The sequence below is a fragment of the Cebus imitator genome, unplaced genomic scaffold (genome assembly GCF_001604975.1).
Source record: "Cebus imitator isolate Cc_AM_T3 unplaced genomic scaffold, Cebus_imitator-1.0 Scaffold42, whole genome shotgun sequence".
In the NCBI taxonomy this organism is placed as follows: Eukaryota; Metazoa; Chordata; class Mammalia; order Primates; family Cebidae; genus Cebus; species Cebus imitator.
The window spans coordinates 7,114,778-7,129,590 of NW_016107357.1; the positions used below are offsets into that span (position 1 = coordinate 7,114,778).

A 14,813-nucleotide genomic window follows, 5' to 3' on the forward strand; every position below is an offset into this window, starting at 1 on the left:
CAACCTCCGCCTCCTGGGTTCAGGCAATTCTCCTGCCTCAGCCTCCTGAGTAGCTGGGATTACAGGCACGCGCCACCATGCCCAGCTAATTTTTTTTATAGTTTTAGTAGAGACGGGGTTTCACCATGTTGACCAGGACGGTCTCGATCTCTTGACCTCGTGATCCACCCGCCTCGGCCTCCCAAAGTGCTGGGATTACAGGCTTGAGCCACCGCGCCCGGCCCGAAAGGGGACTCTTACACACTGCTACTAGGAAAAACTTAATAAAGCACAGTTTTGGTATCACTGCCTTCTTTTTCAGGTGTCATGCAAATAAATGACTGCTGAATGAAAACAGAACTTAGAGTAGTGTGCAAAGGCTATGACTTGATCCCAAACTCTTTTTCTAGTCTAATTTCCCACTCTGCCAATTACTCATCCTATTTTCTTACTTTTTTTTTTTTTTTGGAGAGGGAGAGGAGGGCAAGAGGTTTTCCTCTCTTCCTATAATGCTCCTTTCCTGTTGTCTACTGTGTGATGCACAGTAAAGCTCCCTTGTGGTTTCATAATACTTTATGTATTACCTATTATGCATCATCCTTATTTCAGTGCATTTTGTTTTCATTTAAACTGTACATTCTTTTCACAGGGATTTTTAACTTGAGATCTACAAGAATGTAATAGAATCAGGGATCTATGAATTTAAATGGGAAAAAGACATCTCTATTTTCATTAAACACAGCCTGAAATTTGGTATTTCCTTCATTCTTATATGCAAGCAATTACCAAGGTAGTATTAGCAGTATTGGGTATATCAGTAATTATATTAGGTAACATATTAAGGTAGCGGTAGGTAGTATACTAGGTGGTATTAGGTAACTCCATTAACAACAGAAATCTTAAATCTTTTCATATCATATTATAGTTGTTGCAGATATTTATGCTCATTACTTCAAAATTCTGATACTTATATCTGCTGCTAGACTTTATTATGTAATACATTAATAAAGCATTCAAAAATGTTTTTTGTATTATGTAAATAACTATGTATCAATATAATTGGCTTTCCTTAGTAATGAATATATAACATATATTTGGCCTTGCTATATGCTTTGGTTTATGCATTTAAACACATTCTGAGAAAGAGACCATAAAGTTTGCCAAACTGCCAAAGAGACAAGCGGTACCAAAAAAATGTAAAGAACCACTGCTTTATGGTAAAGAATGTATCTTATTTACCTTTCTTCATTGCTCGTAGCATATAGGTATGCAAGAATTGCTGTGTGCCCTCAACTTCCATTCTCTTCTAAAAAGAACTTAGGTTGGGAATGGTGACTCACACCTGTAATCCCAGCACTTTGGAAGGCCAAGGTGGGCGATCAGCTGAGGTCAGGAGTATGAGACTAGCCTGGCTAACATGGTGAAACCCCGTCTCTACTTTAAAAATACAAAAATTAGCCAGGCGTAGTAGTGCACGCCTATAGTCCCAGCTACTTGGAAGGCTGAGCCATGAGAATCTCTTGAACCTAGGAGGTGGAGGTTGCAGTAAGCCGAGATTGTACCACTGCACTCCAGCCTGGGCAACAGAGTGAGACACTAAGAAAAAAAAAAAATTACTTCCATCTATCGTTTCCTTTTTCTATTTTTCTCAAGATGGGGGCCCAAAACTTTTATCTTGGGCTAATATCATATTTTAATTCTAAACTTGAAAATAAGTTTATTTTATGTGAATGACTCCTAAACCAAATATAGCTCCTTAACCTATCTGGAGTCATGTGCTTCTTTGATCACTTGATAAGTGTTCAACTAGTTGAAATAAATGAAAATACTTATTACTCACAACAAATCCATAGGTCATTTGGTTATAAACACACATTTATCTGATTTTAGAGGGAACTCAGAATTTTAAATCCAAAATAAAATATATATCAATGGGAAAACAAGGTGAGGAGGGCATATACAAGGTCCACCAATTATACAAGATAATAATGGGCTTCAGAAAGCAAAAGGGTAATGAGTCTTTTTCTAACTTGTGCTTGGGACAGAATGGACATTGTATTAATCTTTCTTTTCTTTTTTTTTTTTTTTTTTGAGACAGTGTCTCACTCTGTTGCCCAGGCTCCAGTGTGCAGTGTCAAGATCAGAGCTTACTGTAGTCTCCACCTCCTGGGCTCAAGTGATCCTCCCACTTCATTCTCTCAAGTAGCTGGGACTACAGGTGTGTACAACCATGCCTGACTAATTTTTTGTTTTGAAAGACTCGCCCTATATTGCCCAGGCTGGTCTTGAACTCCTGAGCTCAAGTGATCATCCTGCCTCAGTCTCTCAAAGTGCTGGGATTACAGGTATGAGCCACCGTGCCTGGCCTAATTGTTCAACCAAGTATTAAAGATATAAACTGGCAGAGATGTTAATAGCAGTGGGTTTGGAGTTAAGATATTCCTGGATTTGAGTCAAACTTTACCATTTACTAGCTGTGAGAGTCAAAGTATTTAATTTCTACCTCAGTTTCCTCATATGAATATAGGAGATGTTAGCACCTCAGGGTTTTTCAGAATATTAAATTAGATGATGCATACACAGATTTAGGATTATCACTGGTACATAAATAATGCTGATAATATTAATTTATATATATTATCTATACAACACATGAAGATGTAAGAAATAAAGATGACAAAAAATGCTGTTGGAAAATACTACGACTGATATACGTATACTTAAAAATATGAAATCAATGAATTAGATTCAAAATTACCCCCTTTTGCAATATAGACACTCATATTGGGGTACATACCGGATCAACTTGCCATATGATAACTGTTGTATCTTTTGATCCTGTTGCTAGTTTAGTGCCGTCATTAGAGAATTTACAGAACCACACTTCATTACAATGCTCCGTAAGGATCTGCTGTGTATAACATGGGAACTGCCTCCTAAAACAAAGAGGTCTACAAATTATTATTCTTTCGAAACAGATTAGAGTAATAATAACACAAAAGATTAAATAACTGATAAAACTTCTTTGAAGATCACATCACTATTTAAAAATAAGAAATAAATGCATTTATACATTTTTTATTATTTTTACTTTTTCTGAGACAGGGTCTCTCTCTGTTGCCCAGGCTGGAGTGCAGTAGCACAATCACAGCTCACTGTAGCCTTGACTGCCTGCTCAAGAGATCCTCCCACCTCAGCCTCCTGAGTAGCTAGGACCACAGGCCTGTGACAACACACCCAGCTAAATTTTTTTGACCTGCTACTGGGGAGGCTGAGGTGGGAGTATTACTTGAGCCTGGGAGTTAAGAGACTGCAGTGAGGTGTGATTGCACCACTGCACTCCAGCGTGAGTGATGGAGTGAGACCGTTTCAAAAAACAAACAAACCAAAACCAAAATCAGGATAGGCATTACAGCTCCAGATAATGAGTTTAGGTCCCTTTTCACTTATAAGCTTTAATGTCTTTGGCAAGTTACTTAGCTACTCTCAGCATGAGTTCCCACAACTACAAAAGGAGATAATATCTACCTAATGAGGTTCTTAGAATTCTTCTAAGAATTGAAATGCATTTAAAACTTTTGGAATGCAATACTCAAATGTGATTAATAATATTTTTGGGGAAGCACAGGAGAAATGCAATATATGGCAAGGAGTGCAACAGTTAAGAGCAAAGCCTTAAGAATGGGAGTAGTAGAGTCTCACAGACTTAGATTCAAATCTTGGCTCAGCCACTTAGCTATGATTCTCAGAGATTAAATTAACCTCAATTTTTCCAACCATCAAAGATTAAGGTATCTGCCATATAGAATTCCTTATACAAGGATGAAATAAGAGGAAGAGAAAATGACTATAAACCATTTAGACTGAATCTGACACTTAGCTAGTACCTCTTAAATGGCAACCAATATTATATATCAAAGGCAAATAATTTTGTGATTTATGATCCAGTTTACCAATTTAAATGACTATTTTCATTAAGTACTCATTTTAAAAAATCATTCTTTTCCAACCTCTACATCAGCACTGTCCAATAGAACTTTCTGTGACAATGGAAATGCTATATACTCATGGTAGCCCTCACTACAATGGGTATTGAACTAATATGGTAGCCCTCACTACAAATGGCTATTGAACACTTGAAATGTGGCCAGTAAGCTGGAGGAACTTGAATTTAAATGGACACATGTAGTTAGTGGCTACTGTTTAGACATTCTCTGTATTATAAATTACATAATATTATAAATTCTCTGTATTATAAAAAATGTTATTTAACTAGGCTGGGCATGGTGGCTCACGCCTGTAATCCCAGCACTTTGGGAGGCTGAGGTGGGCAGATCACCTGAGGTCAGGAGTTCAAGACTAGGCAGGCCAACATGGCGAAACCTCATCTCTACTAATACAAAAATTAGCTGGGTGTGGTGGCGCATGCCTGTAGTCTCAGCTACTCGGAAGGCTGAGGCAGGAGAACCGCTTGAACCTGGAAGGTGAAGGTTGCAGTGAGCCGAGATGGCACCACTCCACTCCAGCCTGGGTGACAGAGCGAGACTCAGTCTCAAACAAGAACAGCAACACCCCCCACCCCTGCCTCCCCATCCCCCGCCAAAAAAAACTCCAATGTTATTTAAACATTAATGGATACACTTTTAAGTCTATCCTGAAACACATTCTTCCTTCTCTTTCTCATCAATAATTAAAAATTTTATTTTGTCAATTAATGAGCCTGAAACAATATATATTTAAAAATATATTTAAAAATAAATTAAGGTTCTTTATTTGGTACACATGGCAATCTACCTTAGATGGCTATTTGGAGGCTATTTTAAGCTTTCAGATTTTCAAATTAAATTGCTTTAACATTATTACTCTATATGTGTGATTTTTAGATAAAATAATCAATACTAGATGATTTATTAAGCACTTAGTAGATGCCAAATGCTGCTTTACAGACTTTACATATAATATTGCTCATATAAGTACTATTAATCCCCATTTTCATGGGGCTCAAAGAGGACAAATAACTTACTAGATGTCATAAAACTAGTAAGTAATTGTACTAGGATTTGGACCTATGGTTAACTCCAAGGCCAGTTTTCTTTTCAAATCCCATTTTTAAATCATATTTTTCAAGGCACTGTTGGATAAATTCCAATGAAATAAACAATTTCAGTATCAGAAATAGTTTTTTCCTCCTCTAATGTTTATCTTTGTTTTTTTTTTTTTTTGAGACCTTTTTTTTGAGACTGAGTCTCATTCTGTTGCCCAGGATGGAGTGCAAGTGGCACGATCTTGGCTTACTGCAACCTCCGCCTGCTGGGTTCAAGTGATTCTCCCACTTCAGCCTCCCCAATAGCTGGGATTACAGATATAGGCCACCATGCCTGGCTAATTTTTTTGTATTTTTGATAGAGACGGAGTTTCATCATGTTGGCCAGGCTGGTCTCGAACTCCTGACCTCAGGTGATCCACCCACCTCGGCCTCCCAAAGGGCTGGGATTACAGGTGTGAGCCACTGTATCTGGACTGTTTTTTTTTTTTTTTTTCTTTTGAGATGGAGTTTTGCTCTTGTTGCCCAGGCTGGTCTCAAACTCCTGGGCTCAAGTGATCTCCAAAGTGCTGGGATTACAGGCATGAGCCACCGTGCCCTGCCTAGAAATTGTATACAATCTAGTAAATCTTTTCAGTGTACATCAGGATTTTTAAAAAGTCATAATTCATTTATTCATAATTCCTTATTCTCCAGAAAAAAAGCTGATATTTAATTTCAAAGCTAAGATTTAATTTCTGAAAATAGTTTTCTAGTTTCAATACTGAAATCTAGTCTCTAAAAGAGTAAAGCAGGTAACAAAAATTAGCGACTTTTCTTTTGAAGACTTTTAGATAAATAATAGAAATTAAATTCAGCTTCAGATCTAGTGTGGTGGCTCATGCCTGTGATCCCAGCACTTTGGAAGGACAAGGTGAGAGGATCACCTGAGGCCAGGAGTTTGGGATTTGCCTGGGTAACACAGTAAGCAACCCCATCACCAAAAAAAAAAAAAAAAAAAAAAAAAAAAAAAAAAAAAAAAAAAAAAAAACCCCAAAAAAAAAAAAAAAAAAAAAAAAAAGGCACAAAACAACAACAAAAATACACCTAAAAAGAATTTTTTTTTTTTTTTTTTGAGACGGAGTTTTGCTCTGTCACCATGCTGGAGTACAATGGCACGATCTCAGCTCACTGCAATCTCTGCTTCCTGGGTTCAAGCAATTCTTCTGCCTCAGCCTCCCGAGAAGCTGGGACTACAGGTGCAAGCCACCACACCTGGCTACTTTTTTTATTTTCAGGAGAGGTTTCACCATGTTGGTCAGGATGGTCTCAATCTCTTAACCTTGTGATCCACCCGCCTTGTTCTCCCAAAGTTCTGGGATTACAGGCGTGAGCCACCACGCCTGGCCAAAAAACTTTTTTTAAAATTAGCAGTTTGTGGTGGTCCATGCCTGAAGGCCCAACTACTCAGGTGGCTGAGATGAGAGTTCAAGGCTACCGTGAGCTGTAATTGCACCACTGCACTCCAACTTGGGCTACAGAGCAAAAACTTGTGTTGAATAAAATTTCTTTTTAATTAAAAAATAAATAAATTCTGGTTCTATTTTTCCAGCTTAGCAATAAAGGGCAGAATTCACTCTCAAGACTGTGTATGTAATGTAATGTCTGACATTATTCTCTTAGTGTCTTTAAAATCTCTAGAGTGAAAGGCTAAGGCTGACTCCTAATTTTCTGGGTTGGGAAAACTGGGTAGATGGTTGCTTTTCACTGAGGTAGGGTATTTAAGAAAAAGCAAACTTTGCAAAAATAGGTGAGAGGAAAAGGAATTTGTATTTTGGGCATGCTGTGTTTAATGTACTTGAGCAACCCAAATTGTGGTATTAAGGTCTAAGGCTCAGGAGATAAATTTGGTGAAGACAGGCTAGAAAATATCCACTGAATGTAACAGAGGTGTTCTCACCAATATCACCAATTCTGGTGTTGTGTTAGCTACACAAGCCTTAATACCAAAGAAATCTGACGAGTGAAGGAAAAGTAAGGCCACAAACATTGTGAATGTTTAGTAGGTAATGATTTTAAGAAGTTAGTTCTAAAGTGGAGGGGGAGAGAGAAAGAGAGATAACTAGGAGCATAGAGTCAAAGTTTTGTTTTGTTTAAGACTACAGAGAAGATCTTCTAATAACCATTGATTAATGGTTATTTCAGAAGAACAAGGATGATTTCATTCCTATGTAAAACTCTGGACTGCTTTTCTACAGAGGCTTATGAGACTTGGTCCCTGATCTGAAGGTTGGAAAATGTTAGATTAAATATTTTTCATCATTTAGTTTCATAGGTACTGATGTAGATGTTAAAACACTTTGGTCATGTCCCCATAAATATCAGTTTCCAAACAGGAAGACAAGCTCTTAACCTAGATTCCTCTTGAACCATCATGTCTAGCCATTATCTTTCAAAATATTTAAATTTATGAAGCAAAAAAAAATTTGGGTTCAAAAGTGTCTTAACACTGTTCTCAAATCTGTTCATGGAGCTATGAACCATGAAACTATATAGCCTTTTAATCTATTAGCTCTTCCTACCTCTATTCAATGTATACAAAAAGATTTTAAAATCCTCAGAAACAAGTTATAGAACAGTATTAAAGGGTTTAAAAAGGATAGGGGAAAAAATTTCTAATCACCTTCATGTAGAACACTTAAGATATGTACCAAGAAATAATCTAATACTTTAAGATAACATGACCATTTTAAGTAACTTAAGGCCAATATCTCAAACAATTATTATTTTTTACTTCAAGTAGGGAGAGTGAGGTAAAAACTCAATACATATAAAAGTAGTTTATACACATGTAAAAAATTATTTGAAATCACAGTAAAGATATACATATATAGACAATTTTTATGGTTATTGAGAAGTTCCTCGTTATTCCAAAGCCCTCACACTTAAAATGCATTTGTCCTTATTTATGTTACTTTCATTACTTCTTTGATGATCACTGGTAAAAGCAACTGAGCACATGAATACAGCTACTTCTTTGTGTGTGGTTCACCAGACCCAAATCATTTCCTTTTTGAAGTTTGAAATATTTCACAATTTGTTTTTCGATATCTTAAAATTAAAGCTATGCTATAGGCCCAGCACGGAGGCACATGCCTATAATCCCAACACTTTGGCAGGCCAAGGCAGAAGTGTCAATTGCCTGAGGCCAGAAGTTTGAGACCAGCTGGGGTGAGAAACCCCATCTGTACATAAAAATTTAAGAATTAGCCAGGCATGGTAGTACATGCCTATATAGTCCTAGCTACTTGGAAGGCTGAGGTGAGTGGACTGCTTGAGCCTAAGCACTAAAGGCTATAGTGGCCTATGATCGTGCCAATCCTATTCTGGGCAACAAAGAGAGACTGTGTCTGAAAAAGAAACAAAAAACCAAGAACAAAATAAAGCTATGCTTTAATTTTAGAGACTATTAAAATAGCAGGTATATTTTTACTCAAAGCACTCCTAATGTCAAAAGAGAAGCCTGAATTCTTACAAGTTAAATTATGTACATGGGTAGACACAGTTAAAAAAATCCAGTATCCGTTGTTCTAACCATTTTTAGAGTCCATCTTCTACTAAAACGCAGAACTTTCATTAAGAAAAAAGTATTACCATGATCTTTATTGGCAGTAAATAATTTGGGACATAGTTAAATTGTCAGACACAGAAAACGACTAACCAAGCCTATGGATAAGGAAAACTGGCTTCCCAGTTTCAGTTCTCAAGGTATGGTTACTATGTAAACATAGAAATTTCTCATAATTTTCAAGTTTAGTTGTTCTAGTTTTACTTGGGAACAAATGCTAAATCAGACAAGAATTGTTATATAGCTACAGGATAAAACTCTTAAAAAAAACAAAATAAATGCATCACCAAGTTTGTAAATGTTAGCCTATTTCAGAATATGAAAAGTTTTCCTCTTACCTACTACAAACATGATCTATAAGCAGAGACACAGAATCTAGATTACTATCAAGTTTGGTATTGTGATATAGGCACCGATCCCTTTGTAGTTCCACCGCCTGCCGCAGAAGAGTCTGTAAACGCCGTGGGGGAAGCATCACTGATGGTGGTAAATAGGCTTTAATAGAAAATATTTAAAAAAAGAGAAATAATAAGCTGTAAACTTTTATTTAAGACATTTGCTTATCTTCTGCTGTACTTGTTCCTACCCCAATAGTATCTATTCCTTAAGTAGAGAAATTCTGGGTGATGTGTTATGTGAACTTTATCAATATCTGTCAGCAGCAATAACTATGTTGTTCCTAGAATGGATATACTTGGGTGGGAGGGGTTTATTTTGTATGTGGATTTTCTAGAGACAGGAACGATAAGTGGGGAATAACAACAAAATGAACAAAAAGAAAACAATGAAAAGATTATCAGATAATGACTGTGTACCAGAAGGAGACCAGGTATAAGTAAAGTCTCCACTTAACAAAGAGCAGGTCAAGTTCTAGTTCCCATTTAACTGCTCTAAAAATCACTTCTTGGCCTTTTGGCTAGGATCAAGTGCAAACTGCTCCAAATGCCAAAGATGCTGTGTGAATTCAGGGAGTAACGGGTGTTTTGATATCAACACCAACCTATTGCAATTCCTGAATGCCTTTATACCTCACCTCCCCAGCTACATGGCTTTGTGATTCTTAGGATCTTCACTGTCATCTCAACATCAAAACTATAGAATCATATAATTTTCAGAGAGAATAACATCTTTTACATAAAAATATGGCAAAAATGAAACCCGTATTACAATCTAGAAGTAACGTAACACAGTTGGGGAAGAAGAAAACAATTTACCTAAAGAAACTTGGGCCTTACTATTGAAATCAATAAATCTTTAAAGCACTTGTGACTTAAAACTGTGGTTTACGTATTTTTTTTTCTAAATATGGAACTTTCCCCCCAAACAAAATCTTAAGGGAGAGCATCACTGCATAAAACAAATGAAAAAAGGGGGGGCTCTGGAACCAGTGCCCTTTCATTGACTCCTGAGGTTACTTTCCTAGACTCCATGACAGAGTCTGCAAAAATGGATTCTCCGTCTTCTAACCACTCAATAAAAGTATGTCTAGGCATGTCTTCCTAGTTGATGCATTGTATCCATTTATAATCTAAGGGAAATCACAGAAACATAAAAAATTAAGACTCTTACTCTGAAGTTTGTCCAAGAGTTTAGATCGGGAAGCCGTCCCTTTGCCTTCCCATTCTGCTTTTGCACGTAGGTCTTCTGCATGGCTACACATCAGATACCTAAAAATACAACAGAGAAAGCAACTAATATCAAGTGCATTTCTTTTAAATATATAGAATTGAAAAGTACTGACGATCTGGCTATCTGCTCCTTACTAATACATAACAAGAAATTTCCATAGTGGACTCAACTAATTAATCTGGTACCTGCATAAAATGACTAAAATGTAAAGCAACAATAGCTAAATATATATTATCTATTAACAGAACATATTCTAACATTATCATTATATATTATATAAATATGGCTCTTATTGTGCAGGTTCTGCTATAGCAGTCAACATATATTACTTCCTTAAATGTTTATAACAACCCTGTAAGCACTATTATTATTCTGTTTTTATAAATGAAAAAACCAAGGCACAGAAAGCTTAAGTAACTGGCCTAGGGTTAAGAGGCAAAGAAGGAATATAAACTTAGGCATTCTAGCTATAGAACTTGCTCTTAACCACTAGGCTAACTTAACTACTTCTGAACAGTAGAATAAAACTCAAAGAACATACCTTTAAAACTATAATAAACATCAATCTAGAAATAGTATAACTGGATAATCATCTGTGTCATCTTGTGAAAGATACTGAGATCCCAAAGCACAAAAATGGGTAACTGTTTTATTGCTCACTCTATGTACAGAAAGTGGAATAAATGCTAAAGTTCACAGATTTTGGAGAATAAACAAGGGACCCCTGCTGGGAGTGTGACCCTGACCTGGTTTTGGCTCTTCGCAGGAGAATGGGCTTTGAAAGTAAAAGAAGTGAAAGTATTATTCAAACATGGAGATTAGATGTGGCAAGTAACTCTCCTGCTGTTTTGTCTCATACTCTGCCAGACAAATCTGTTCTCACTTGTAAAAAGAATGTTAAATAGGGTAATGAGAATTCTTGATGATGAAGCATATTAAGTACTTAGTCTACTACCTGCTATACAGGTAGAGCTCAATAAATATCAGAAATCTCTCAGTTAACGTGAGTATCACTACCTCCCTTTCTTAACTGCATAAAGCATATTTCATTTAGAATCTAAATGATTTAATAGTCTCTTCCCAAACAGAACTACTTGTTCTCTTGTTTAGTACATACTGCTTTAGCCAAAACAAAACAAAACAAAACAAAACAAAACAAAACAAAACAAAAAATACTTAAAAAAAAGTAATTATACTGAAAATACTCTATAGGAAGTTGGATATTGTGAATATTTTTTGTTTCTAAAATAAATTATTTGGGGGAAAGTTTACTATCAATCATTATATGAAAGAAATGTTCACTTTTAAAATCTTACAAAAATGGCTTATGATTGCTTCTACGTCCTTGTGAAAATACACATTAAATCTTAAAGTTTCAAATGAATTTGTTTTACAGAAAGTCACACAGTATAATTAAAAGGACATTGGATTGAGAAGAAACCCTGGGTTCTCATCCCAGTTCCACATCTTGCCACCTTTGGGCCATTTCCTTAGGCGAAAAACTCAGGGCTTGCTTCAGAATAAAACCCATGATTAAATTATATGTTCTGACATAAGAGCAGGGAAAAAAAAATCATCCTGTAAATGATATTCAGATGACAAAGAAATCAGATACTGCATTAAAAAGGTAATTAGCATGCCTGTAATCCCAACACTTTGGGAGGCGGAGGCGGGTGGATCACCTGAGGTCAGGAGTTTGAGATCAGCCTGGCCAACGTGGCAAAACTCCATCTTTACTAAAAATAATTAAAAAAAAAATAGCTGGGTGTGGTAGCATGCGCTTGTAATCCCAGCTACTTGGGAGGCTGAGGCAGGAGAATTGCTTGAACCCAGGAGGTGGAGGCTGCAGTGTGCCAAGACTGTGCCACTGCACTTTAGCCTGGGTGATGGAGTGAGACTCTGTCTCAAAAACAAAAAAAACCAAAAACGGTAAACAGAACAAGATAATTTTTCAGTTACCATATTAAAACATCTAGCAGGCCAGGTATGGTGGCTCATGCCTGTAAACCTAGCATTTTGGGAAGCCAAGGTGGGAGGACTGCTTGAGCACAAGAGTTCAAGACCAGTCTAGGCAACACAGCAAGGCCCCATCTCAAAAAACTTGAAGAATTTACTGTTTCAAGATGTGGTGGTGGGTAAAACCAATGACTCTGGAATCAGTCAAACCAGGTTTTGAGTCTTGGCTTTCTGATTTATTAGCTTTAAACTGTGCTGGTTACTTAATTTCTTTGAGGCTCAGTTTCCTTATCTGCAAGGAATGCGCCCTTATCTTGGGCCCATTCTTTTGTCCATCATTTTGTATTTACAAACTCATTATGTGTCACATATTTGTTCTCAATGCTGGAGCCACATCATATAGTGAAAAATGCTATAAAGAAAAAAAAATTAAAAACAGAGTGATGTAACAGAGAATACCTATGGGTAATGATGGGAGAAGATCATGCTCAGGCTGGGAATTGAGCAAGGAGTACCCAGCTATGCAAAGACTGGAGGGGACATGCATTTCGGATGGAGGGGACAAGCAGTGCAAATGCCTTAAGGGGTGGCAAGTTAACGAACAGAAAGATCATGAGTGTCACTATAGAGTAACGAATAAAGAAAAAGATGGTAGAAGAATATCAGGAATTTTGTGGCTTTGCATTAGATTTTGGGCTTTACTTTAAGATTGCTGGAAAGCCAGTGGCAACAGAGTGAAAAGACATCATTTATGGTTTTTGCTTACTTATTTGTCTGGCTGCTGTGTGAAACATGCATTGTTAAGAAATTAAGAGTGTAGTTAGGTGTAGTGGCTCATGCGTATAATCCCCACACTTTAGAAGGCTGAGGCAGGTGGATCACCTAAGATCAGGAGTTTGAGACCAGCCTGGCCAATATGGTAGGACCCTGTCTCTACTAAAAATTCAAAATTAGCCAGGTATGGTGGTACATGCCTGTAATCCTAGCTACTCAGGAGGCAAGGCTGAACAAACGCTTGAACCTGGAAGTAGGAGGTTGCAGTGAGCTAAGATTGCACCATTTCACTCTAGCCTGGGTGACAATAGTGAAACTCTGTCTCAATTAAAAAAAAAAAAAATTTACTGAATGAGTGAAGACAAGGTAGGAAGCTAGTATAATATTCTAAGAGAGATGTCCATGGCTTAACGAGGCTAGAAACTATGGAGATTCAGAGACATAAAAATTTGAGATGTTTTAGAATTAGGCCATACATGTCAAAGTTAAAAGATAAAGAAAAAGCAGTATGAGGCTTGCCTCCTGGGTTCAAGCGATTCTCCTGCCTCAGCCTCCTGAGTAGCTGGGATTACAGGTGTGTGCCACCACACTCGGCTAATTTTTTGTATTTTTAGTAGAGATGGGGTTTCACTATGTTGGCCAGACTGGTCTCAAACTCCTGACCTTGTGATCTGCTTGCCTTGGCCTCCCAAAGTGTTGGGATTACAGGTGTGAGCCACCACTCCTGGCAGTTATTCTTTTTTATGCTAGTATAAATAAAACTATTTTCTTAACTCCATTTTTTTGAATTATTCATTGAGAAATACCATTATTGTGTATTGATCTCATAACCTACAACCTTGCTGAACTTGCCTATTAGTTCTAAGAGTTTTTTAGTGGATTCCTTAAATTTTGTTTATATAAAATCATGACATCTTTGAACAGAGGTAGTTTTACTTTTTCCTTTTCAACCTGTATGCCTTTTATTCCTTTTTCTTGCTCAATTTCCTTGGCTAGAACCTCCAGTACAATGTTGAATGGGAGTAGCAAGAGTAGACATCACTGTCCTATTCTTGATCACAGGAAGAGAGCTTTCAGTCTTTCACTGCCAGCCCCATGAGTTTGTATTAATACCCTTTATTCGGGCAAGGAAGTCCCTTTCTATTCCTAGTTTGTTGAGTGTATTTATCATGAAGAGGTGAATCAAGAATTTTGTTTTGAGGCTGGGTGCAGTGGCTCATGCCTATAATCCCACCTTGGGAGGCTGAGGTGGGTGGATTGCTTAAGGCTAGGAGGAAGCTAGACCTGTCTCTACAAAAAAATGAAAAAATTAGCCACACATGGTGGTACATGCCTGAAGTCCTACCTACTTAGATGGGTAAGGCTGGGGGATAGCTTGAACCTAGAAACTGGAGGCTGCAGTGAACTATGATCATGCCACTGCACTCCAGCCCCATATAACTAAGACATCTATGAAACATCCAGGTGGAGAATGTCAAGTATGCCAGTGGAAATAAACATTGATAGTTCAGATGAAAGTGTAAATTTAAGAGCCACTGGTATACAAATAGTATGTGAATCCATGGTATAGAATGAGATTGCCTAAGAAGAGTATGTAGACAGAGAATAGAAAGGAGGCCCAGGACCAAAGCTTTGAGTACTCTAACATTTTAAGGATTAATGTGGCCAGGTACAGTGACTCATGCCCGTAATCCCAGCACTGTGGGAAGATCACTTGAGGCCAGGAGTTTGAGACCACACTGGACAACATAGTGAGATCCTGTCTCTACCCCTTCTCCCCTGAAAAAGGACTGATGTTGATGTGAGGATGAAATGAGGCTATTT

The 14,813-nt window shown here is 37.3% G+C and overlaps 1 protein-coding gene across 3 annotated transcripts in view; it reads right to left on the minus strand.

Annotated features, from left to right (window-relative positions):
- Positions 1–14,813, minus strand: part of WDR26 (WD repeat domain 26) — a 47,662-nt gene that overhangs the window by 22,938 nt on the left and 9,911 nt on the right. For all 3 annotated transcript variants that reach the window (XM_017526406.2, XM_017526403.2, XM_017526407.2), the window contains exons 5-7: positions 10,200–10,297; positions 8,969–9,125; positions 2,777–2,915 (exon numbers count right to left, since the gene is read on the minus strand). In XM_017526406.2, coding sequence (XP_017381895.1) covers positions 2,777–2,915; positions 8,969–9,125; positions 10,200–10,297 — 394 coding nt within the window. The remainder of the gene's footprint in view (positions 1–2,776; positions 2,916–8,968; positions 9,126–10,199; positions 10,298–14,813) is intronic.